This window comes from Salvia miltiorrhiza, chromosome 2 (assembly GCF_028751815.1).
Source record: "Salvia miltiorrhiza cultivar Shanhuang (shh) chromosome 2, IMPLAD_Smil_shh, whole genome shotgun sequence".
Taxonomy (NCBI): domain Eukaryota; kingdom Viridiplantae; phylum Streptophyta; class Magnoliopsida; order Lamiales; family Lamiaceae; genus Salvia; species Salvia miltiorrhiza.
The window spans coordinates 69,133,914-69,157,659 of record NC_080388.1 but is presented as its reverse complement, the minus strand read 5'-3'; the positions used below and the strand labels follow the sequence as shown (position 1 = coordinate 69,157,659).

General features: G+C 33.9%; 5 protein-coding genes and 1 long non-coding RNA gene across 18 annotated transcripts; 3 read left to right on the top strand and 3 right to left on the bottom strand.

Moving 5' to 3' along the window:
* Window positions 1-3,570: 3,570 nt before the first annotated feature.
* Window positions 3,571-5,211, bottom strand: LOC131008756 (heavy metal-associated isoprenylated plant protein 21-like). Of its 2 annotated transcripts, none has more exons than XM_057935790.1 (3): window positions 4,720-5,211; window positions 4,515-4,590; window positions 3,571-4,023 (listed from the first exon to the last, which is right to left on the bottom strand). In XM_057935790.1, exons 1-3 carry the CDS (start codon window positions 4,789-4,791, stop codon window positions 3,728-3,730), a joined length of 444 nt encoding a protein of 147 aa, XP_057791773.1. In that variant the 5' UTR covers window positions 4,792-5,211; the 3' UTR covers window positions 3,571-3,727. The 2 variants fall into 2 exon arrangements, with proteins under 2 accessions (XP_057791773.1, XP_057791772.1); XM_057935789.1 differs by having other exon boundaries at window positions 3,571-4,026; window positions 4,720-4,879.
* A 2,702-nt stretch (window positions 5,212-7,913) lies between these two features.
* LOC131008732 (dehydrodolichyl diphosphate synthase CPT3-like) lies at window positions 7,914-10,854 on the top strand. Of its 5 annotated transcripts, none has more exons than XM_057935765.1 (2): window positions 7,914-8,111; window positions 9,867-10,854. In XM_057935765.1, the coding sequence occupies exon 2, from the start codon at window positions 9,922-9,924 to the stop codon at window positions 10,627-10,629; it is 708 nt and encodes a 235-aa protein (XP_057791748.1). In that variant the 5' UTR covers window positions 7,914-8,111; window positions 9,867-9,921; the 3' UTR covers window positions 10,630-10,854. The 5 variants fall into 5 exon arrangements, with proteins under 5 accessions (XP_057791748.1, XP_057791746.1, XP_057791745.1 ...); XM_057935763.1 differs by having other exon boundaries at window positions 9,855-10,854; XM_057935762.1 differs by having other exon boundaries at window positions 7,933-8,111; window positions 9,759-10,854.
* A 181-nt stretch (window positions 10,855-11,035) lies between these two features.
* Window positions 11,036-15,499, bottom strand: LOC131008680 (uncharacterized). Of its 8 annotated transcripts, none has more exons than XM_057935665.1 (9): window positions 15,324-15,499; window positions 14,356-14,473; window positions 14,210-14,267; window positions 13,941-14,075; window positions 13,238-13,840; window positions 13,023-13,166; window positions 12,824-12,952; window positions 11,999-12,040; window positions 11,036-11,684 (listed from the first exon to the last, which is right to left on the bottom strand). In XM_057935665.1, exons 2-9 carry the CDS (start codon window positions 14,469-14,471, stop codon window positions 11,070-11,072), a joined length of 1,842 nt encoding a protein of 613 aa, XP_057791648.1. In that variant the 5' UTR covers window positions 14,472-14,473; window positions 15,324-15,499; the 3' UTR covers window positions 11,036-11,069. The 8 variants fall into 8 exon arrangements, with proteins under 8 accessions (XP_057791648.1, XP_057791643.1, XP_057791645.1 ...); XM_057935660.1 differs by having other exon boundaries at window positions 14,356-14,560; window positions 15,324-15,480; XM_057935662.1 differs by having other exon boundaries at window positions 12,836-12,952; window positions 14,356-14,560; window positions 15,324-15,480.
* A 1,459-nt stretch (window positions 15,500-16,958) lies between these two features.
* LOC131008725 (uncharacterized) lies at window positions 16,959-19,970 on the bottom strand. The gene is made up of 5 exons (XM_057935748.1): window positions 19,834-19,970; window positions 19,278-19,529; window positions 18,614-18,978; window positions 18,213-18,255; window positions 16,959-17,596 (listed from the first exon to the last, which is right to left on the bottom strand). Exons 2-5 carry the CDS (start codon window positions 19,384-19,386, stop codon window positions 17,262-17,264), a joined length of 852 nt encoding a protein of 283 aa, XP_057791731.1. The 5' UTR covers window positions 19,387-19,529; window positions 19,834-19,970; the 3' UTR covers window positions 16,959-17,261.
* LOC131008772 (uncharacterized) lies at window positions 18,680-19,116 on the top strand. The gene is made up of 2 exons (XR_009096348.1): window positions 18,680-18,863; window positions 18,935-19,116. It is a non-coding gene; the product is annotated as an uncharacterized LOC131008772 (long non-coding RNA).
* A 118-nt stretch (window positions 19,971-20,088) lies between the features above and the next one.
* On the top strand, window positions 20,089-22,517 carry LOC131008744 (uncharacterized). The gene is made up of 3 exons (XM_057935779.1): window positions 20,089-20,229; window positions 20,448-20,721; window positions 22,192-22,517. Exons 1-3 carry the CDS (start codon window positions 20,089-20,091, stop codon window positions 22,344-22,346), a joined length of 570 nt encoding a protein of 189 aa, XP_057791762.1. The 3' UTR covers window positions 22,347-22,517.
* Window positions 22,518-23,746: the final 1,229 nt, after the last annotated feature.

The window sequence follows — 23,746 nt, the reverse complement described above, 5'->3', positions numbered from 1 at the left end:
AACATTTATCATATTTGGATTCATCTTTATAAACAATCTACTGAAGTTAACTTAACTAATGAAAAGTGTTAATTGTAAAAAAAAAAAAAAAAGTGCTGTCATAATCAAATTAAGTAGATTTCAATTGGTTAAGTGAAATACAAAGTCATCCCAAGCAAAAACTTTTAATTGATGTTAAGTGAAATACAAAATTCTATGTCTTTTTTATTTTTTCATTTGTTCATTATATATCTTTTAATGTTTCGAGTATACAAAAGTTAAATATGAATGGGTTAAAATGTAATCAAAGATTTATTTATGTATGTTTGTATTATGTTTGTAGTTGACTGTTACTTTAGTTCCCATCGGTATTAGGGTGGGCTCAAGCAAAAGAATCTAATTCCATAATCACAAATTTAAAGCTACGTATGTGTCTTAATTTTTGAATCTCCATTTTTCCACAATTTTTGTCGTGATTTGACTACTGCCCTCTCTTTCACCTCAGCTTTTAAAGATTGATTAGCACTTTTCACAAAATCAAGATCTCTATATGTATGTGATTAATATACTGTAATACATAGTGATATATATATATATATATATAGGTCAACTCAAACGAATTAATTGGGAGAGGCAACTAAAAAAAATAATTGGAGAGGACTTGAAAATATATATTCAGATTTTTATGTTAATGCGAATTTTCAAATTACGTGATTTTCATCCTACCAAAAAAAAACAAAAAAAGTTCATGTGATTTTCATTTGCTAAAATTTATTCTAAATGCTATTGGAATTCAACATGACAAAGTGGTAAGCACTTTCCAATTTGAGATAGAAAAAGAGAATAATAGTTTCTCCTCCAAATTAGTAGCCGTGTGTATTATTGTAGGTGCATGATCATTAATTAGCTAAAATCATTTATAGACAATCATTTGCATGTTCATCAGTTGACTGGAATCATTTAGTGCCAATCTAGTTATTGACTGACAGGCTTCCATAAAAATATACAAAACCGACTGTTTCCTTTTTACTTAGTTTTTACAAACACACACACAAAAAAAGAATTTTGTGTTTAATTAGAAGAAAAAAATTACGCAAAAAGCAGATTAAGTATATAGTAAATGGAGTAGATCAAAATGACAAACTCAAATTAACTCGCTCCTAGTGATTCAAATATTATAAATATTTCTTTTTGCAACATGATTCGAATTCGAATATGGCGTAATATTTCAATTTAACTCTGAATAATACTCCCTCCGCCCCCTTACAAATATCTCATTATTTTTATGCATAGATATTAAAAAATATGTAAAAATAGAAAAAGTGTGTTGATAAAAATTATTTAAATATTAGGTATAGAGAGAATATATTGCCAAAAAAAGAATGAGAAATTTATGATGGGACATTTGTAATGGGATGAAAGGAGTATATATATAAGAGTTATTGGTGTCTAAATACATGAACTTTGAATCTATTTTGATTTTTTCCACGAACTTTAAAAGTTATAAAAAATACACAAACTTTGACTCATTTTATTTTTTACCACGAATTTTAAGAGTTGTCAAAATATACATGAACTTTGACTCATTTTATTTTTTCCCACGAATTTTAAGAGTTGTCAAAAAATACACAAACTTTGGCTCATTTTATTTTTTCCCACGAAATATATTGTTATAAGAAATTATCCAAATAATTCTTTTATAATTAACTAGATAGCTTAATTAAATTAATTAATGATAGATAACAATTATTCATCGTCACATGATTTTTTTAAAAAATTAAAATATATTTCGTAATTAAAATTAAACAACGTCATTTTGAAAACTATTAAAAATAAAAGAATTATTTGGATTATTTTTTATAACACTATATTTTGTGGAAAAACAAAATGAGTCAAAGTTTGTGTATTTTTTTTTTATAATTCTCAAAGTTCGTGGGAAAAAAATAAAATGAGTCAAAATTCGTGTACTTTTTGGCAATTTTCAAAGTTCGTAGGATAAAGTAAATAGGTCCTAAGTTCGTGTATTTAGGCACCAATAACCGGTGCAAATTATAATAAATAATCAAAGTGTGATTATGGCCTACCGCCTATTGGTGAGCAAAACCGGCTGCAAAGAAAAAATGAAATCGAGCCAATATAATTTGGTTGGTTCAATTTGATTCTAACAAAATTCATTTGAAGGTTCAATTGATTGAAACTTCGTAAAAACAAAATTCTATATATTAAATGGTTCTAAAAAAAAAAAAATTCTATATATTAATTATGTCTGTTCAATTTTATAAAAATTAAAATTGCGGCCAAACCGAATAAATCAAAACATGCATGTATAAAAACGGATCAACATGGGAATTAACAAGAAAAAGGTAGTTTTCCAATTGACAACGTATAGTAATTTGGGGGGGGGGGGGGGGGGTGAATGGAAGAAAAAATCCTAACGGATACATATAATAACATTTGAGATAACATTGATGTATTTAAGTTCTCTTTTATCTTTTTATATATCGTATTGCGCTATATTTATAAGGGCGTGTTTGCTTAATTTTATCCATCTAAATGGAGAGATAATATAATGAGGTATAAATTTATCATTTAAAGTGGTGGCCATATTTTTTTACATTATGTTTGATTTGAATGATAATATATTTATTCACTTTTCATAAGGTGTTTAAAATTATGCCTCCCTTAGGTATAAATGCTGCCCGAAAATACCATCTACTCAAATTTTTTATTACATAAAAACAAACGAGGTATAAGATAGTAAATGTAGTTTATCCCTTCCATATAACACACAGACTTAAAAGAAAACAAGAAAATTATTGGAACTTACTATAACAAAGATTAAAAATATAGAAACCTAAGTATGTGTTTTGCGAATTAATTCAGAACTTTTACTTGGGACGTTGCTAGTATATATATGTTAAAACACTCAAACATTGGAAATAAAAAAGTTGAATTCCCCCAAATTAATTAACATGGATTAATTATATATATTTTATAATCAGGTCTTTGAGCCAAGTTTCAAAAAGGGCACAACCTTTAGAAATCTGAGAAAAACCTTGACCTTATGGAAAAGTTGGAAATGAATTCCGAGTCTACATTTTCCGGCTCGAAATGTCCGACGTCTTGGCCACATTTACAACTTTTTCCAAAGATGAGATTTTTAAAGGTGAGACCATTAATTTTGCAATTTGGCCAATATAATGGATTGGAACCGAATTAACAATAAAAAAAATATAAAAACCATTTAGGGTTTATGATTGGGTAGAGCGAGGATACATATCGTGTAGTGCTGGAAGAGAACATTTTTAATTACACTAGACTTTATCTTTGTCCGAATAATCATTCATTTAGTCTTTTAGAATAAAGATGGAGGCTAGGAAAAATTAAAGGAGAGAAGGGGCCTCCATGCACGTACCTTAATCATAAAGCTTTGTAGTAATTTGTAAATCGAATTAAGTGTGTGCAACAAGTAGCCACTAAAGTTCATATATATAACTACCTAAAAGTTGGTCCCTCCCTCGCTCCAAAATAAAATAAAAAAAGAAAACAAATAAAAAGAAAAAAGTAAACCAAGAAAACAACAGCTAGATCTTAACCGAATTGTTGGTTAATTAAACCAAAAAAACTGGGTTTCATTTCATATATGCCTCAAATACTTATAAATTATTCTCACTCATCTTGTAATTACTTTTATAATCTAGCTTTCTAGAAGAGGAAAAACCCTCATACCACAAGGCAGAGAGACAAATCACATAATGGAGCAAGCATTAGGGTTGTCTTCGCTGAAGAGATATGTCATGGCTTCTTCAGTAGCATTGGGCGGAGGAGCGGCGGCCGCCTGAACGTTGCGCACGAAGCCGGCCGGCGCCTTTTTGTCGTAGACTTGAGAGACATGAGGAAACTGAACAACGTTGTATGGGATGAAAGGCCAGAACTCTGCTTTCTTTCCTGTGTTATTCACTCTCTTCAAAACTTTGTTTGGATCAACGAAACCATTCACTGTCACGCGGCTTAGCTTTCTGTTTATATCGATAGATTTCACTCCTGCTATATTCAAACCACAAATCATTAACCCATGCAACAAATATAAGTATGATATATATGCATAGATCATTAAACAATTTGATATATAGAAAGGTTGTGTTCTTTGTGGTTGCAAATTTATTATAAGAAAATGAGAAAGAAAATATGAGAATTTAAATTTTATTACACTTAAGTGGTCCCCACCTTTTTTTTTAATCCCATGTAGGTGGAAAAAGAGGTTGCATGCAAAAAAGAATCAACATGTGAAAATAATGGGAAAATGGTAAAAAAATAAATATACTTTTCACCATTTTTCATCAAAGAGAACGCATCTGATGAATAGTAGTATAACTTAATTCTTCTAGGCCTACGCAAGATTGCTAATCAAGCTTTGCTACATTTTTGGGAATTCTCACAATTTACTAACAAATTTAGTGGTAGAAAGAATTGCCATACTAGGAAGACAAAAAGGGTTTGGATGAATGGGAAAGAAAAGAGGTAATATTGTGAACCTTTGATGTTTTTGATGGCATTCTTTACTCTTCTCTCACATCCATCACAGTCCATTTTTACTCTGATCTCAACCGTCTGCAAGACGAGCCCACAAGAAAATATTTATATGTATGTAGAAATTAATTATCACTTTTGGGTAATATTACTAGTGTGTGTGTGTGCGAGAAGCAAGCAATGTGGATGATGATGATAATGAATAGGTACCTGCATTGATTTCCTTTTGCTTCTGGTTGTGGTGGCAGAGCACAACTTTGACAGATACTTGAGAGCACCCATAATTTGCTTCTTCTCAACACAAATCTATGAACAAGATCGTATTGTGTTTTATACTATTTTATAGGCCTAAATATAAAGTGGGAATAGGAAGAAAAGGTGTAATTATTAAAATTTTCAGCATAAAGTTCTCTCTCTGTTAAAAAAGAAAAGTTTTTGAAGCCTTTAAGGAAACTGGGAAAGGAGATTTTGTTTTTTACCGTTTTTCGGGAAAAAAAAGTACTAATAGATAAAAATAATATTTTCTTAGGTTCCTTATTTTCCCTTTAATTCAAACAACTTTTTTTCCTTAAATTACAAGAGGTATCTAATATATAATCAAATAAACAACTCACAGGCAAACGAAACATCTACACCACACAAAGATGGAAAAATAACGCAGACAAGATTAAACCCAAGACCTCTCCATCAAAACGGCAAATCCTAGAGGTACTCTTCATCACTACACTTCCTTCATCTCTGCTGCCAAAAAGAAGAAAGGAAGAAGATTGCTAAATGCGTTATGGGTGGGAACGGTTTGGACGCTTTGGGAAAAAAGAAACGAGAGTCGTTTTCAAGGAAAGATTTGGGATATTGAGAGACTTGTTTTACAGATCAAGGGTAGACTTTGGAGTTGGAATGAGGTTTATAAAGTTTTGGAGCTGAGAATCCCTTTCACCATGTGGTGCTCAAAGGGTTTCAATCTTTCATTCTTGTTTTGATTGGCATCTCTTGTGCCTTGCTTTTCATCTCAATAAAAATTTAATTTTACTGATAAAAAAAAAAAAAAACCCAAGACCTCTCACAAAGAAGAGTCTTTAAGTGCCTCAACTTATGCCTCATGAGCAACTCAAACAACTTTAAAGCAACTTTTTATTATGTCTAAATGATAACTCATATATTCCAGTACTTACTTTAAAATAAAATAAGAAATCTAACAAGAATAAAAATTTCTACTTGGGTACGTATAAACCAAAGTAGTCGATCTTTTTAATCGATATGATTGGCAAATTGATTTATTAAATGTATGATTTATGGAGGTGAAAAGTACTTGGTGGGTTATTAAGGGTGATATGGGTATTAAGGAAAGTGTGTTAGTGTTTGCTTTGATTAAGGTTCTTGGATGGGTGCGACCCAGCTTTATATTTATATATTGCAAAATGCCCCCAATAATTTGTTCTTGTTCCTTGATTCTGTCCGCAATTACTACTTTTGTTTGGTTCTTTTCTTCTTTCTATGGTCTCTTAGCTGCGCGCATCTGCATATATGGCGGACTTACTAATCAGATTGAAACATTTCTCACTTAATTAATCACATATTAAAAAACTAATAAACTATACTCATCCGAATCTATTTAGAAAGTTTCGACCATTGGTTGCTGAGCCAGTCAACAAACACAAAATTCTTACAAATCTCTCTCTCTCGTATTTGGACTAATCTCCAAGTATATTGCTTACAAATAATGCAATCGTTTGTAGTGTCGCTTAATTTTTTTTTCTTCGATAAATTAACAATATTAAATAAAAAAAATTAAATATCGTGTCACATAAGACTTGAATCCAAGACTTTTGATCTTAGACATTAACTCTTACAGCATAATTTTTTTGATTGTGTAAAGAAGAAAAATATGTTTCAGCTCTACTGATCTGCAACTCCACGTAAAAGAAGAAGTCGAGAACAGTTTAGAGTGACATTTGATATTAATACATTAGCATTCAAAGCTGCTTATTGCTCAAAATTTTGATTTTATAACATACTTCCCCGTCCCATTATAAATATCTCATTTTTTTTATAATGGAAATGTCTCATTACAAATGTTTCATTCCATTTTTGGCAATATATTCTCTCTTTATATTTAATATTTAAATAATTTTTATCAACCTACTTTATTTGCTTTCTACATATTTCTTAATCTTTATACCTAAAAGTAATGAGATATTTGTAATAGAACGAAGGAGGGAGTATATCTTAAGGTTTTAAACTTTTTTTATACGGTTTTATCTTAAAGTTGGTTACCTCTCACACTTGGACTATTTTGAGAGAGTTGACAAGGTGTTATCTTATTCGAAGGTTCTAGATATTTCCACTTTTTGACGGTGCATTTCATCTAGCAGTTTTAGAAAAGAGTTTATCAATTGAAAACGATTGTAATGAATTACTATAAATTATTTGAGATAGCAACCTCACCACTACGAGATATAGTTCATTCAGTTTGTTTCAATGGACTTAAATCGAACGCCATCTCCAAACGTTGAACGACAAAAATAAATCACAATTCTGAACTCGTGCAAAAAATTGAAAATGAACGAATTTAAATACTTCCTTTATATATAATATTATTTTCACTTTTACCAATATTATTCTCATTTTTATTTATCAGTCCACAATATTATTCTCATTTTTATTTATAATAGAAGGATCCACAAACTTCACCCATAAAAATAGTGAGATTCAAACTCCACTCACAATAATATTCACTACTAGTAATTATTATTCATCATTTTCTTAAAATTAGTGTTGTTCACAAAATGAAAACGATATCGTGGATGGAGAGAGTATATAAAGCTTTTTTTTTGAAGTATATAAAAACTTAATCAATACTATGTTGTTCGAAAAAATTCTATCAAAACATCATTAATATCATTATTAATAATAGTTAACTCAATTATTAATTACATTAATATACATATATATATATATATAGTATATGTAATTTATTGCTTAAATATTTTTTTGATAGCATATATTTTAATTATATATATATATATATATATATATATATATATATATATATATATATATATATTGATAAATTATACAAGTAAATAAAGAATATATTTTAATTTATTAATGAGGTAGTCAAAATAGATATATTTAATTTTAATATAACTCACGTAATTAAATTAATTATAGATATATTATAAAATTAAAGATTTTAAAATATAATATTAAAATTTCCCATCTAATTTATGACGTTAGAATTTGAAATTTGATTTTATTTATAAGTCTATAAGTCTATAGAATGCTGGAGCATTTAAATAGAATTAATTCGAAATATATTTCCTCTTTTTTTGGGCACGAAAATTAAGAAATATGTATTTTATGTGTGGTGGAAAATGAAAAGATATTTAAAGAGTAATACTTTTACTCAAAAATCAAAAAAGTTAGGGAGGGAGACATGAGCATTTTTTTTTTTTTTTTTTTTTGAGGAAAGGTGAAATATATGATTCTTCACTGCAAACTGCGCTTTGGGAGATAATGGAATTTTGATCAACACTCAGTCGCAGAGAGCATCGCTTTAGCGCCAACCTTACGTCCTCTCTCTCTATCTTTGTGTTTCAAAGGTTTGTTATTGGAATATGTTTGATCGATCAAGAATTTCACACATCCACATGTGCAATGTGCAATATGTTAATTTGTGTGAATCCATAACCTTCCCCTCCATAACCCTAGTTCAACTCACTAGCTCATGACCTCCAATAAATTTTAGGGCACAAAATAAATTGAAGATAGCAGTTTCCCCCAAATTCAAAACCTTGCTCCATTTTTTTGTTGTTTCTTAGTAAGATACTGCTTTAGTTGTGAAATTGTAGTCTGCTTTCGGGACTGGCCAAGCAGTGTTATAAAGTAAGATACTTTCTTACTAATGAGTGAAGTTTATTGCTTTAGTTGTGAAATTGTAGTCTGTTAAATCCCTTTTCCGGTAGTTTTGCAGATTAGTATATGGACTGATCCAATACTTTTTTGTTTGACTTCAGATTGGTTTTCAAGCTATCACGAATTTATGTCTAGGTTTTGTGTATATGAAATTTGTTGTCGATTTAATTAATTAATCTTAATTCGTAAAGGGTCCTTGTGGGGACAAATCAAACAGGTAAGGACCGCAATTTAAAGAAGATGATACATAAGTTTTGTTTTACTCTTCTTTATTTATTTTTTGCATTTCCCATTCTTGAGCAGTTGGTTGGAAGTGATGCACTACGAAGCTCTTAAATAGGCAAAGAAGCTCTGATGTTGATAACATGATTTTCAATACATTGATATTGACTGTGTTGATAGTGATAATGCTAACACTTACAGTAAGGAATCATTGATTTTCAAGTGTGTTTCTCAAGTATAAGATGGAGTTTTTCATTTCAATTTTTATTAGGTTAGCATTGATGGATTTTTTTTGCCTTCTGTAGTTAGTTAGAGATCTACAGTGTTTATTGCGCTTTTACGGTTTTACCGTTGTGGTTATGTTAGAAGTACTTCATTATCAACAGCTTTTACCTTTACTGGTTAGAATTCATTTGTTATCAACAGCTTTCTTTACTTCCCTGGTGATTAAATTTAACACCTTCACTAGAGTTCTAGGCCCTTCTATATGACAAACTTTTCAAATTTTTGTTTACAGTGATGCTTGGCATCCCTTTGTTATTCTTCATTAGCCAATATAAGAGCATATCTTAACAATTTATCAGTAAGAAGTTCAGATTGATTGTCCTGTTCCTGTTTTCAGAGTAATGATTGTGATGCTTTGAAGAGTTTCACTAAAAACTAAACTCAGAAACAATCTTTTCCCAAATTCATCCCACTTGATGATGCACCTTTTGATGCAAACCCTTTGATCCCTGCCACACTCTCCTATATCTTTAAGCACGAGAATGTTAATCTGATGTTTTTTCTAGCTTAAAGTAATACTCCCTCTGTCCGCAAAATTTACCACATTGTGGATGGCATGCGTTTTAATAAAATGTGAGTGGAGTTGTGTGGACCCTACTACTATAAATGAAAGTGTCAAATTTTTCGTGGACAGGACCGTAAAGGAAATTGTGGCAAATTTTTTGTGGCGGAGGGAGTATGTGTTTAGAGACAAAAATAATTCTGCTTGGTTTTCTGACACAATAGTTATTCTCTTACTTCTATTTCTTCCCGCATATATGGTTATGGTAGTCTTGGCTTTCCTGAATAGCACATATGAAAATGAATCTTTCTACTGTTGTTTTCAGGTTAATCTAGCTTCAACTTCTACCACTACTGTTTGAATTATTTATGGAGAAACAGAGTAGTAACCTTGCAACTCAATTAACTGAAGGTTTGTGTAGTTTTCTGCGCAGATGTATTTGTGCAATTCTTTCTGCTGGTTCTTTTCCGAGGCATGTTGCATTTATCATGGATGGAAATCGAAGATACGCTATGAAGCAAGGTTTACTAGAAGGAGATGGGCATAGGGTTGGATTTTCAGCTCTTATGAATATGTTGAAGTATTGCTATGAGATGAACGTGAAGTATGTTACAGTTTATGCTTTCAGCATTGAAAACTTCAAACGACGTCCAGAAGAAGTTCAATCCACTATGCAGTTGATACATGAAAAGATTGAATCATTGCTTGAGAAAGAGAGTATAGTCAACCAGTATGGAGTAAGAGTGCATTTCATTGGAAACCTTAAACTTTTGAGCAAACCCGTCAGGCTCGCTGCTGAAAGAGCTATAAATGCCACTGCACATAATTCGAGGGCTGTGCTTGCAATATGCATTGCCTACACATCAACAGATGAGATAGCACATTCTGTCGAAGAAACATGTAAAGAAAAATGGGATGAACTAGGGGGGAATGCAACTGACAGCAAGGAGCCTCTTATTGATGTGGCAGATGTTGAGAAACATATGTATATGGCAGTTGCACCTGATCCCGACATTATAATCCGCTCATCTGGTGAGACTCGCTTGAGCAATTTCCTCCTGTGGCAGAGTGCATCTTCCCTTCTTTATTCCCCCAGGGCACTTTGGCCGGAGATTGGGTTTTGGCATTTGATCCGAGCAATCTTGGACTTCCAAAGGAATCTCGCTTCTTTGGAAACTAAGCTGAAACAGAGTTAGATTCGCCGGTTTCTGCACTTTCAACTGTGAATCCATTAACATTCCCTCTGTGGCGGCGAAAGAAGTTAAGTTGGCTTGGGTTGAAACCTGAATCTTTTTGTGAAATTTTCTCTTATCTAACCAGTGATTTTGGTGGTTGATTTTGTGTTGTGATTGTTGGTCACTCTATTGTATGTATATTACTGAATTATTGATAGCTGATCCATTTTTGTGCTACATGTCCAATCATAACTTGCACCAGAAACTTATTATTTTGGTTGCTGTGGAATGCCCAGGTGAGCAGAATATATATATATCTATATTTGATGTGGAAGCATTTGATTTCCGCATTGATTGGCCTGGAATAATTGAACTACATCTACAAGAGAAGGAACAAACATTTACAACATATAGAAAGTATATAGAGTTTGCAAGGAGAGAGAATTATAGATTAATGAAGATCAATCGGCTCCTATATCCGTTGAGTTCCATATACACATCTCTAGGTCTAGCTTGCCAGTTGCGTTTAAAAAACCAAAAGGAACCAAGAGAAAATCAACAGGGGGTGATCCTTCAACCCTACCTGGAAAATTGTTTGTGTATGACTTCAATCTGAGACAACTATTTCCTCTTTCAGATACAATATCATACAGATACTGCTCCTTTGACGAGCTCGGGCTTATGCATGTTATCATCACCGTATGCCCAATACTCTCGGTTCCTTTATTCAGGAGAAAAAGAATACCATCTTTCTCGGCTTGTAGCACCAGGAAAGCTTCGTTCTTGTTTAATGTGACAGGTAAAGGGCAGTTATACTGGAACCGTCTTCCCGAGTCCCAGTGCTTGCTACTAAAATGCTCCGACAACTGTGCAGACGAGCCAACAAAATGGCACTTCCGAAGGGGGCAAGCACACGGTGAACTCATGCAGACTTCTTCGTGCTCTCTTCTCTTGTTGTAGTCCACAATTTCTGGACAACCATACTGAGCATTTCTGCAGGGTGCTCTCACTGGATCGGCAATTTCAATATCCACACAGACGGTGTTGCCTTCATCACCATTTATAGGCATATTTTCCTGAAATAAAATAGCAGTAAACCTGTCCGTTCCATGACATCCTTTAACTTATAGAAAGATATCCCTTTAACTTATAGAAAGATATTTCCAGTGATGATTACGAAGTCTACAAGAGAGAATAAGTATAATAAAAAAATCTCTAAGGAAAGGCAGACCAGTAAACAGAGATCTTAGAGACTTAGAGTCAAAGGGATTTTAAGGTTGGTGTCAATTGTTGGCATGGATTTTATGTTTTTATGAAACTTGAATTTTTTAACTGATTATTTAATTTTTTCCCTTTTCTACACAATTACCAAAACGGAATCATCATTTACCTCTGCAGTGATCATGCCCCCATTAACTTGATCTTCTCCAGCCTGTATGTAAAAATCCATAGCTTAAATTGGGAAAGTTAATACACAATAATCAAGATTAGTGTAAAAAAAAATCAAGATTAGTGCACTTAAAGATATCTTGCAAGCAAAAGTAGATTCCAAAACATTGCCTCACTCTGAACAAAACAGATAGAATGATGACCAAAAAGATAAGTTTGATGACTATCACCTGTTCTGTGACCATGAACTCAATGAATCAGTTGCAAATTTACACATAATCGAGTAGGATATCATATAAAGATGAGCTCTAGGGGCAGATCAGAAGTAAGTTCTGAGCCAATAAAAAGCTAGAGTGGAAGAGAATAAGGTAGCATTTGCCAAGCAGGAAACATAAAAGGTAAAAACGAAAAAGAAATGAAAGTAACAGAGAGAGAGCTCTGAATTTTCTGAAAAGTCATACATCTTATCTATACAGACTAGAATGACATTTGGTAGAAAAGCAGTATCCGGAAAACGATATCATTATTTAATAAAAATCATAAAACGAGTACACCGGAAAGTCCATATGTAATTTACTTTGTGGAAAAGAAACAATCACAAACTTTGGTTTACCAGACAATGGTAGTTCATGTTGGATCAGGGGAGTGCTGACAACAGCACCAGGATAATAATGGAAGAGTTAACAGAAGATTTGGCAAAACAATAGGTCCTTATCATAGTCAGACAAGCAATGACACAAATGGGAAAATTGAAACTCACAAATAATCACAGGAAGAGTAATACAGTAATGACTATCAAGATGGAAATAATCTCCAGAATAACTACCTGATAGCCAACCTGCTCAAGTAGAGAATAATTTTCAACATCTGGTGGCATTACACCTAGGTGACTGCTGTCTAATTGGGTCCTATACCCCAGCATTCCCATCCCGAGGCCTCTTTCCTTGCAAACCACCTACAAGAAATCATTTTAAACCAGATTAGCCACTAATACAATAAATGCATATAAGTAATATGAAGCATACCTCTCCACATCCGTAACCGCCAAGTTCTCTCTCTTGCTTCTCTCTCTCACTAATTTCTTCTTCACCCCAAGAAGATAGGCATGGAAATATAGCAGGGGATAGTTCAGATGGTTCACCAACAGCAACACTCTCATAATAAAAGAGCTGTGGAAGAACAAAAAGGTTGGAAACGAGAAGTACCGTTTTCCAAAATGAAAACATTAATTGAGACTCACCTGGAGAAACAGAAGACAGCCACCAACCGCACGCTGCTTCCCTTGACGATAGCGAGCTACTTCTCTAACTAGCCGATCAAGTAAAAACTTCCCCCAGTTATATTGGTGTACAATCTCCATGTTTGTCAAAAAATGGAGAAATGATGGACTAACATCCAGCCTCGCTGTGGGGCATAGTAGAGTGCCTAACACATAAAGGAGAAAAGACCTCTTAAAATCCTCCCCAGCTTCTGGGACTGCCAACCTTTCTTCCAGGAGTCTGACAGAAATCCCACGATTTGTAGCATTGTACTTCTTCCGCAATTCAGTAATCAACTCATCAGGTCCAGAGTTAACCACATCCTTCCCACTTGAAGCCAATCCCATCACCAATTCAACATCTCGAGGAGTTAAAGGTATGCGCTCGCTACAGATTTCCAAGCTGCGCCGGACAGTATTAAACTTCTCTAATAACCAAAGACACAGGCTGCGTCGCAGAGTTCGACATCTGAGGTTGAGGATACTACCAAATCCCATGCTCTTTACAGCAGCTTTTTGGTCAGGTGTGAGCCGTTGCAACACATTCAATAATCGACCAGGAGAGCATCTAGTAACAAGTTTGGTCTGGACCATGAGCGTCAACATTTAAATAATTAATAATTATATGAGGATCCAATGTCACATAAACATCTAAATATAAATTTGGAAAACTATAAGAGAATACTTGTCTTCTTGGCTTGGGAATACGTGCGGGGGTAGTGCTCAAGTATTTATCCCATACTTCACGGGCACGATTAGTGTATTTTGACTTCTCTTCTGGTGTCATCAATTTCCAGGCATCCGATGCAGCTTTTGTGGCCTAAAAAAGATTGCCTATAAGTACATTTCTTCTTTTTGTCCCCAATTCAAGACTCACCCTCACATTTTCACACCCAATCTTTTGAGCAAATAATGTTGTATCAAGTTATCAACACTATAACGACATGCACATACCACTTTCAAGCCCGAGGATTCCGGATGGGATGCAGTGTACTCCTTAATAAATTCACGGCTAAGCAAAAAAAATGGTTCGAATCAGATGTATGGATTTCTAAATGGGAAACAAAAGTTTGCGGGAAACCATTAAATGAATGTAGTACCTAAAATGCACCCAAGAACATGCTGGACGAGATGTTCCATCTTGCTTCTTCTTCTTTTTTGGCCGACTGATTTCCGACTCACTATGCTCTTGTTCATTTCTCATGAGCACCATCATATCTTCTTCACATGGAACCATAATTTAGAATAGCACCTCCACCATCATTTAACTCACTCTTGAGTGAATAACAGGTGAAACTTATAGATCTAAAGCCATAACACCAGTTCAGTTCCAAAGAAAGAAAGAATGGAAGAACAGACATAACATAACACCACTTGAAATTCTGAATTAAAAATTTATTAAAGGACACATTTTCATGTGATTACACAAATAAGTATCCTCCATATCAACAAGAAACCCACGCATATCTAAACAAAGCTAGCAACTATCATCTAAAAATTTAGCATCTGTTTAATTTTAAGAAAAAATTCCATATTGACAACAGTTATACTATCAACATGGCCAGAGATCCACTAGGTTTAGGTACACGAGTATCAAAGCATACATCAGCAGAAACTACCCGACCATCAACCCAAATTTAGCTATTCTTGGACGTACGATGTTACTCAAGAATCAGACAAGGAGAGAAGCCTAACATCATCTCACACGTGATACTACTAATGCAGCTATTAACTGAGTAATGGTTTAGTCAAACCCAAGGATCTCTTGATGCAATCATCAACAAAAATGGACCAAAATTCAACCTACCTTTGATAAAGGGCCAATTCTTAGGCGGCAAATTGCAGGCTTCACACATAGTTAATGGTAAAAAGCACTGTGACTCCGCACCGCATATAATAGATAGCATAAAATCAATTCAAATAACGCAAGACAATCAAAAACTTAAGTACAACAGTTTCTCAGACGTACAATCAGCGATCAATCGACCTAAAAATTTGTGAAATGCAACGCATGCAATCTGCAAAGAAACCCTAATCCGGTGTTGAGGCATAAGGAATTAGCACGTACCTAGGGTCAAGGCCTCATCGGAGACGGCGGCGGCATCGGAGGCTCCACCTGTTCCGTCGGCACAGCGGTTTCTCGTTTCTAACTTTATATTATTTCCTATATTTTTCTTCTTTTCCCGTTGTAGCTCTTCTCTTTTCTGCTATCAATGCATCAATTTTTTCTTATTTTGTGGCTCTGTTTATTAAAAAATGGGCCTAGCATCTTTTTTGAGCATTTGGGCCTCTTTTATTTTTAGAATTTTCTCAATTAAAAATATATAGGTACGTTCTCTTTGATTGTAAATTTATCATGAAAAAATTATGGATAAACAAATTTTCATCATTTAAATTCTTCTTTCCTTTTGGTATAATAATATTATCCATCCTTTATAGTGAAAAGGAGTAACGAGTAAGTGTCAAATTCTATTTTGTAGAAAATGAGGAAAAATAAATGAAGAATTTAAAGGGTGAAAATTTGTTTATCCCTCATTTTCTCATGATAAATTTACAACCAAAGAGAACGCACACTAATAGTACTAAATTTAATTAGAAAAGGTTAACAATAATTTTTTTTGAGAGAGTTAACAATAAATATTTTATATAAGTAAATATAAAAATTTGTACAAAAACATAATTAGAAATTAAGTATATCTAAATCATATTTAGAATTATATATATATATATATATATATATATATATATATATAATTAAGGGATATTTGTCGTAAAATATACGAACTTTTAACAAATTCTGATTTTTTCCATGACCTTTAAAATTTGAAAAAAATACACAATCTTTTGATTTTTTTTTTCACGGGTATGAAATACTTTCAAATAGAAGATAATTTTAGGCCTTTTGACTTAGACTTTTTGATACCTAAGCGTGAGAGATAATAAAGGTGGCTTAATAAAGCCGATGTACACGCTTATATATAAAAAAATCTAAAGCAAAAGCCCTATAATCAGCTTCTATTTAGGAGTATTTCATACATATGGGAAAAATAAGGAAAAATCGAAAGATTGTGTGATTTTTTCAAATTTTTAATGTCATGGAAAAACTCAAATTTATTGAAATTTCGTGTATTTTATGGCAAATATCCCTATAATTAATTGTTCATCTACAAGTCATATTGAAATCAATCCAAATTATACATTTACAAATTGGGTTAATATCCTGTAAAGTCACGAACTTTGGATATATTTTGGTTTAACATCTAAAATAACATTATGTTTGTAAAATCACAAACGTTGTGCATATTCTGGTTTTAACCTCTAACAAAAAAAATTGTTTATAAATATTTGAACTTTTAATTGTTTTTTATTTTCACCACGGGAACAATATCCGAGCACATACGTGGAATTTTAGTCTTACGTGATTTATAACTAGCTGATGTAACTAATAAATGCTAAACGACGTTATTTCATACAAAAAAAAATGAATAAATTAAATTTACCGTAATTACAATTACGCCAATGTACCCTAATTAAATCTATGTATGTGATCGGATGTTGTTCCGTAGTTAAAATCAGAAACAATCAAGCCGATTGTTGGCCCGATCCGGCTCTCCAGCCTTGCGCTGGAGATGCTCTAAAAGATATCGTATAAGGCATCTCCAAACCCGTAAATTGTAAGATTTTTAGAAAGTTCGAATCTCTAGAATTTGAATCAGTGATAAAATTGATACAATATTAAAGCTCATGTATTTTTTTACATCTTTCAAAGTTCATGTGCAAAATCAAACTACCCAAAATTGGTGTATTAAATTAGAGCTAATAACCTTAAAATAATAAATCCTATTTTATTTTTTAAAAATTAAATAAATTCCCTATTGATCTAATTTGTGGGTGGTGCTGGACCGCTAGATAGATGCATTGTAAAATTAATAAACAATTCCCCGTGACTAATTTGGAAAAGAATAATAAGTTGATTTGTGTATGGAAATCCCAAGTTATGGGGTTTTCAGAAGGAGGTAACAGAATCAGCATCACTGCTCTCACTGTCGCTGCCGCTGCTACTGGAGCTCGAGGTCGAGGTCGAAGTCTGCCCTTCTCCTTCTTGCGCCTTAACCTGCGCTCTCAGGGCTTCTGCAGCATTAGGTCCCTTATCAGCTTCGTCGTCGTCAAAATCAGCAATCTCCTCATCTGTGTCAGTTTGATGTGGTATGTTGATGTCGAAATCAAGCTCTTTTACTTCAATTGTGCCTCCATCATCTTCGTCTGCATTCATTATATCCAGATCTTCTTCGTCCGGGCTTGGCTGCGCTTCAGCAGTCTTTTCCGGTATAGGTCTTGCATCTGATTTGAACAAACAAGTTCGCAAATACTATGTTACACGTGTAACTAGAATACTGATATCATGCAAGCCAAGGACCAACATAATAAATCATATGCTGATGCAATTTGCTATATTTAGCATATAACCAAGAAACCAACTGTAGTGTTATAGCCTATTTTTTGCACACCCCTAGTTAAGGGAGGTTAATCTCACTCTAGTCTAGAGTATTGTTAAATCAAAAATCAGATTGTACTTTACGTGTACTACACCAGTGTTTATTTTCTTTAAAAATAATATAACGTGTATTAGAACTGCCTTTACTCCAGAAAACATCAAAAATACAACTCAGAGACAAAATTGTGGCATCTAGGAGCATAATAAATTCCGGAAAGAAAAAGATAAAAAGGTGAAACACATGTTGCCCGACTAAAAAATGATGTAAAACACAGGTTGATGGAGCTACCACCATTTTTATCTGTGATTTACCTGATGCTAGATCTTGGACGTAAAGAAACAGATAAAACAGAAACAGGCATGTAAAGGTAAAGCTGAACTCTAGTTTTCTGACAATACTTTCAAACTGGGATAGAGGTATGGCATAAAAAAGCCTAAATGTATTTGGATTAGCATACATACCCAAGCTTCTGAAATCTCCAATCTCAATTCGTTCAACTTCAACCTGCAAACATCATGGGAAAAAGAAAAAGTCTATTCCTCAATCCAATAGCAAGATACAAGATAGCTCACCAATTCAAGATACTTGCTCTACAATCTGAATAAAAGTTTTTCGTGTAATATGGATAAAAACCAATTAGGCACCACCCAAAATGGCTGTAAAATAGGCACCCAAAATGCCTGATCCACAACAAAATATCATAAATAACTACAAAATCAGCTCAAGCGAATTATCTTTGGAGCTATAGTGAGTGCTACAATCAGCCAATTTTCTTAAGGGAACGCCATTTCAAAATTTAAAAAATTGACTCTAAAAAGATCAAGAAGAAGACATCAATGCAGGTTAATAAAAAAAAACCTACAGACAGAGCAGGAAATGACTCCTTGTTCAAAGGCTTATGCTTAATCCCTTTTGCAATTGGTGGCAGACTTGCATCAGCCATTCCAACTGATGCAACCCCTGGCCCTGACCCTGACCCTGCAGATTCACCCATTATCCGATTATGCCTCAATCGCTTGACAGCACGGTGCAACCTCTCCAACCGGAAAGACTCGCCATCAAAGAACAGAACAGCATCATTATCCTTGCAATCCTCACTAGTGCCCTCGAAGGTTACCTTAGGCCTCCCAGGTTGTATATTTTGAAACTCCACAGAGACCTTATTATCCTTTCTCTTGTGCAGGGTGCCTCGCTGATTCTTATCGATGGATGCTGGCTTGAACTCGTCTGACAAAGAAGGGGGAACAATCCAAATCAGATGCATAGCTTCAAACATTGAACTCTCAGAAAACACATTTTATTGCAGTAATAGTTTAAGCAACCATAACTCTTGAAAGTAAAGAAAAATACAAATGTACCTATGCATTATTTCCATTACCAAAATTAGACAATGAAAAGAAAGAAAACCACCTTCAAAGTTCAACTAAAGAGAAGGAGTCTTACACAAGAAATTAGGAAATTTTAATACATGAAATATTTAAAAAATTGTGCATCCATGTGAAGAATGTAGTAGTAGCAGTACTCACAGCGAAAAGTGCAAAATTTTGATGGATTGTGATCACTGAAGGAGGAGCCTAGGGTTAGATTGTACCACCGTTCGGCTTGGGGTGCAGTGCTCGGTTCACTCGAGTTCATCCCTGCAATTCTATTCTATTCTGTACCCAAATTTCTGATCCAAAACTAAGCTGTTCAGCCGCAAATTATTCTCCAGAGGTCAGAATTGGATGAAGTTACACTGAGCCAAATTTAGAATAGCAACTTCACCATAATCTAACTTCCTGTTGAGTGAAGATAAGGCAAAAGTTACTAAACCAAGACATTAACACCATTTCGGAAATAAAACCATCAATAGAAGGACCAATTTTCATGTGATTCACGAATGCAACTTCAGGTTTCGTTCAGATCAACAACAAACGCACCATATATTTTAACAAAATTCATAATGCGAAAACATTGTTGATTAAAATTCGGCAACTAGTAAACAACTGTGATTGTATAAAATCAATGTAGTCAAGCATCCAGTAACAGTAGGGTTGATGAGTAGCAGCATCAAATATTTGACAATTAGATGATTAATTCAACCTCGTAATTTCATACAGAAACATAGCCATATCCAAATGACATCACTCCGCCATCAACAAGTCTAACACCATCTAACACAATCAATACAACAGTTGGACCAGAAGAAGAAAAAATTCCATAAAAGTACTCAATTTTTATTCATTAATCAATTTATTGTTGCGTGAAATACAAATTGTCCTTCCAAAACCATTTTATTGGGTTGGGCCGAGATTCTGCTCAACCCTTTTTATATGGTCAATCAAATACGGGTCATGGATGATCCGAACCGCGAAACCCGATTTAAATCCGGTATCTGTAATTCGGCTTGCTTTCTTGGGCAGAGACCTACAAAGCGGAATTCGGCGAGAAGATAAGTCGAGAGAGAGAAATGGATGCGAGAACCCAATAAAAATTAAGGTACGTTTTCAAGCCGATTTCTTATCAACAAACGAGTTCATCTGTTTTTTGGTATATACTTTTATTTAAAATCTCAATAAACACTTGACGAACTTACAAACAATTTTTTTTTTTCAAAAAAAAAAAAAAAACTTACAAACGTTTTTATTTTATTTTTGCTTTATTTATCTTTTTTCTTTTTTTGGGCAAACTTTTAACCGAACTCCCAAATTTGTTAGTCAAGAAGAAGAAGACGCGTAATGGCTGGCCAAATGTTATGCACCAACTCATCCTTACCGATCCATCATAACAACAAATCTCCTCTGCTATCACTACACGAGATTGCAGAAAATGTTGTTCGGTATCCTTCTCGGCGCGCCGGCGGGAAATTATCGGTGCAGTGCTCGGAAAACCAAACCCAGATTTTGAGGACTTGCAAGCATTGCAAAAGCCAGTTCGATCCTCTGCAAAACCATCCCCGCGCTTGTCGTTTTCATTCTGCTCATTTTGGGGGTCCATTCTCTCTCTCTCTCTCTCTCTCTCTCTCTAAGTGCTTAGTCCTTAACTCCTTATGGTTATCAGTAGTTTTATACTTTTACATGAGTTCTCGTGGCATTTGTGTGTTCGCCCCTTTTGATTGACATAAGCAACTCCATCTTAGGCTGCACGACTATCTCTCTTTACAGAGAATATTAATACGAATTCATTATTCAAGAAAAAGGTATTTCAATTTGGGTGCGAATTTGCGGATAGGCCATCAAAGTAGTGTGCCTGAGAAAACAGAGCACAGAAAGGGATATTTGTCTTTGTGCTAAGATATTTGATCAACTGCCAAAAACACTGCACTTTTGAATGCTTCTTACACATCATTTTTGTGTTAAGCCACGATGAGAACCATTAGAAATGGGGTTTCGAAAATGTCTAAAGAGACAAGGTTCGAGCCTAGAGTTAGACTCTATCCCTGTACGACAATATTGTACCAATGTGCAGGCGGGCTACTCCAATTATCTGCAAGATACAACGAACTCGAGGCATTGCATTACGACTGGATGATATTTGAATGTGACTCAAACTAGATCGTTTACTCATTCTCAAGTATCGAGTAAGTTCGCCAGAATGCTGAGCCGCAGTGCAATTGCCTTAAGTTTGTTAGAATTGTTGTATGTTGGAGACTTGGAGATTGCCTTAACTTTGTTAGGACTGTTGTATGTTGGAGACAATTGGAGACTTGGAGTGGTCCGTATGCACAATAGCGGATAATATTGTCTTACATAGATAGAGTCTAACTCTAGCCTCGGTTCTTATCATTTTAGCCATTTTTGGAACCACATTTCCTACGTAAAGCTGTAGTAATCTTTAAAGTTTGCTTTAAAAGTTTTACTTGACTAGGCTTCTGAAAATCTTAGTTAGATTCTCGTAGTTGTTCATTGCAGTTATGTAGAAAATATCTATATTTAAGTGAAGGGACAAAAAGACTTTTGAATGTAACAAAATTTGTATGAAAATCAATGACATTCTGACACTTGACACTGATTGCTAAAGTAGATGGGTTAGGCCCTCTAAATGAATTTGCCGGCCGGAAAATCCATTAGTTGTCAACCGTTGACCGGTAAATAGATTATTCGGTCGACCGACTAATGGATTTCGGTTAGCTGATTGATCGACTGGCTAATGGATTTGCATGCCGGAAAATCCATTCCCCAACAGCTTATCCATTTGCTTCGGCAGTCAGTGTCATAATGTCAATGATTTCCACGCAAAGTTTATCACATCCAAAGTTTTTTTTACCCTTTCACATAAAAATGAGTATTCTCTAGATGTTTTCATAAAAGAGGATATTTCCCAATTCCCACATACTGTATAACTTAACAAAGTGGGTACTTTAAATTTTTGTCCATAATATTTTGCTACTTTTATACTTCATGAGGCACTAATAATACCTGATATCGGAGCAATTTTTCTTTTTTCCCTCATGTTGCTTAGGAGAAACTAAGAGAAAGTTTGAGAGTGTATATACGGGTGGAACCATGCATACACCTGATTCGGGAAAGGTTTACCAATATTGGCATTGCTGTGGATCTGAAGATCCCTTTGATCCCGGATGCACTGCAGCACCTCACTCTTCATACGACGATTGAATATGCCATGTTAAGGATACTGAGTCTGGAGATATTTTTGTGAGATTATTCTCATCATCTACTTGTAATTTCTTTCATATGTTTTCGTAGTCCATACTTCCAAAATGTGAAACATTTTCTTACATTGCCCTTACATAATAATAGAAACAAACAAGAATCGTAGCCTTTGCATGTGGTTTCTTCATCTACTCTTTGCAATCATTCTGCAGAAGTAGACTATGAGTTTTTCTACTCTTTGTAATCGCTCTCGATGTGTCTTGAAATTTTGGGTCTTCTCTATATTAGCGTAGTTTTCAAGCTGAGACCACAGCTTCCGCATATTGTGGGATGTCAACATGGCTCATCATTTATATATCTATTTTGTCAAACCTAATCTAGGGAAGTTTAGTTGCTCATCTTGTTAATGTTTTGTTGAAAACTAGAAATTGAGAATGTTAGAAATAGACAGGGGAAGCAAGTATGTCATCAACATTTGACCCAAGCTTGAATATTTGGAGCAACCATTCAGCATTCAGCATTATTGTAATCAGATACATTTACTATTTATTATTTTTTTAAAAAAATATATGTATTTTTATTTTATCAACCATGTTTCATAGAGCCCAGGTGAGTCGCGGTGTGTGTGACAATTTGTATAAACCCAAAGGTGTAACTTAAGCGTTTTGTTTATGTGAGGCGAGTAATTGATAGCAAGCCAAACACTAAATTTAATAGTTTAGAATTCTTTAAAAACATCAAATTAAAAGGTATTAAGTGTTCATAAACACCAATCACAATCAAGCACTCAAATATCGGAGTCATTCTCCAGATTTAATTTTGTTTGTGGTATTTTATCAACATCCTCCTCCTCCTAGTCGGACTCTTCCTTATTTATGAAATTTATACTTCATAATGTGAAATTGTAAGTAAACAATAATAAAACTTCAAGTTTAATTAAAATCAAAGTTTGCCATTTTGGATTTATGCTCTTCTTTTTCTTGTTCCTTGTTTTATTGAAGTTCCCTCATTTGACATTCACACAATTGGGCCTCAATTTTTATTTTTATTTTCGTTTGTGCAGTACTAGTGCTACTTGGGAAATTCAAATTTTCACACAACTCATTCTCATTGCAAACATACAATTCATCATCACCGGAGGCCAATAATCTAACTTTAGAGGTTTTTCATTTTCATGTGTTTGTCTTTCAATCTCTTGTTGTATATGACATATCGACGAATTGAGCTTGAATATAGTTACGCGATTTCTTTTCTTTGCCCATGCACCTATAAATTATGAAAACAAATGTAAATTGATATAAATTGTAACAAATAATTAATACTTTAATTGAACATACTCCAATTATGCTCAGAAGTCGTCGAAGCTGAACATGTTAAATTGAATATTTCACAACAATGCTTTG

Excerpts from the sequence above, each read along its gene's own strand:
- LOC131008756 (XM_057935789.1), bottom strand. The coding sequence starts at position 4,791 with ATGGGTGCTCTCAAGTATCTGTCAAAGTTGTGCTCTGCCACCACAACC. Across the intron at positions 4,591-4,719 it reads GCAAAAGGAAATCAATGCAG|ACGGTTGAGATCAGAGTAAA; the intron begins GTACCTATTCAT and ends CTCGTCTTGCAG. Across the intron at positions 4,027-4,514 it reads TGCCATCAAAAACATCAAAG|CAGGAGTGAAATCTATCGAT; the intron begins GTTCACAATATT and ends GTTTGAATATAG.
- LOC131008732 (XM_057935762.1), top strand. The coding sequence starts at position 9,802 with ATGGAGAAACAGAGTAGTAACCTTGCAACTCAATTAACTGAAGGTTTG.
- LOC131008744 (XM_057935779.1), top strand. The coding sequence starts at position 20,089 with ATGATCCGAACCGCGAAACCCGATTTAAATCCGGTATCTGTAATTCGG. Across the intron at positions 20,230-20,447 it reads AGAACCCAATAAAAATTAAG|TCAAGAAGAAGAAGACGCGT; the intron begins GTACGTTTTCAA and ends CAAATTTGTTAG. Across the intron at positions 20,722-22,191 it reads TCATTCTGCTCATTTTGGGG|GAGAAACTAAGAGAAAGTTT; the intron begins GTCCATTCTCTC and ends CATGTTGCTTAG.
- LOC131008680 (XM_057935660.1), bottom strand. The coding sequence starts at position 14,492 with ATGGTTCCATGTGAAGAAGATATGATGGTGCTCATGAGAAATGAACAA. Across the intron at positions 14,268-14,355 it reads TGTTCTTGGGTGCATTTTAG|CCGTGAATTTATTAAGGAGT; the intron begins GTACTACATTCA and ends TTTTTTGCTTAG. Across the intron at positions 14,076-14,209 it reads AATCCTCGGGCTTGAAAGTG|GCCACAAAAGCTGCATCGGA; the intron begins GTATGTGCATGT and ends AATCTTTTTTAG.
- LOC131008725 (XM_057935748.1), bottom strand. The coding sequence starts at position 19,386 with ATGAACTCGAGTGAACCGAGCACTGCACCCCAAGCCGAACGGTGGTAC. Across the intron at positions 18,256-18,613 it reads AGTCATTTCCTGCTCTGTCT|GTTGAAGTTGAACGAATTGA; the intron begins GTAGGTTTTTTT and ends TGATGTTTGCAG. Across the intron at positions 17,597-18,212 it reads TGGAGATTTCAGAAGCTTGG|ATGCAAGACCTATACCGGAA; the intron begins GTATGTATGCTA and ends TGTTCAAATCAG.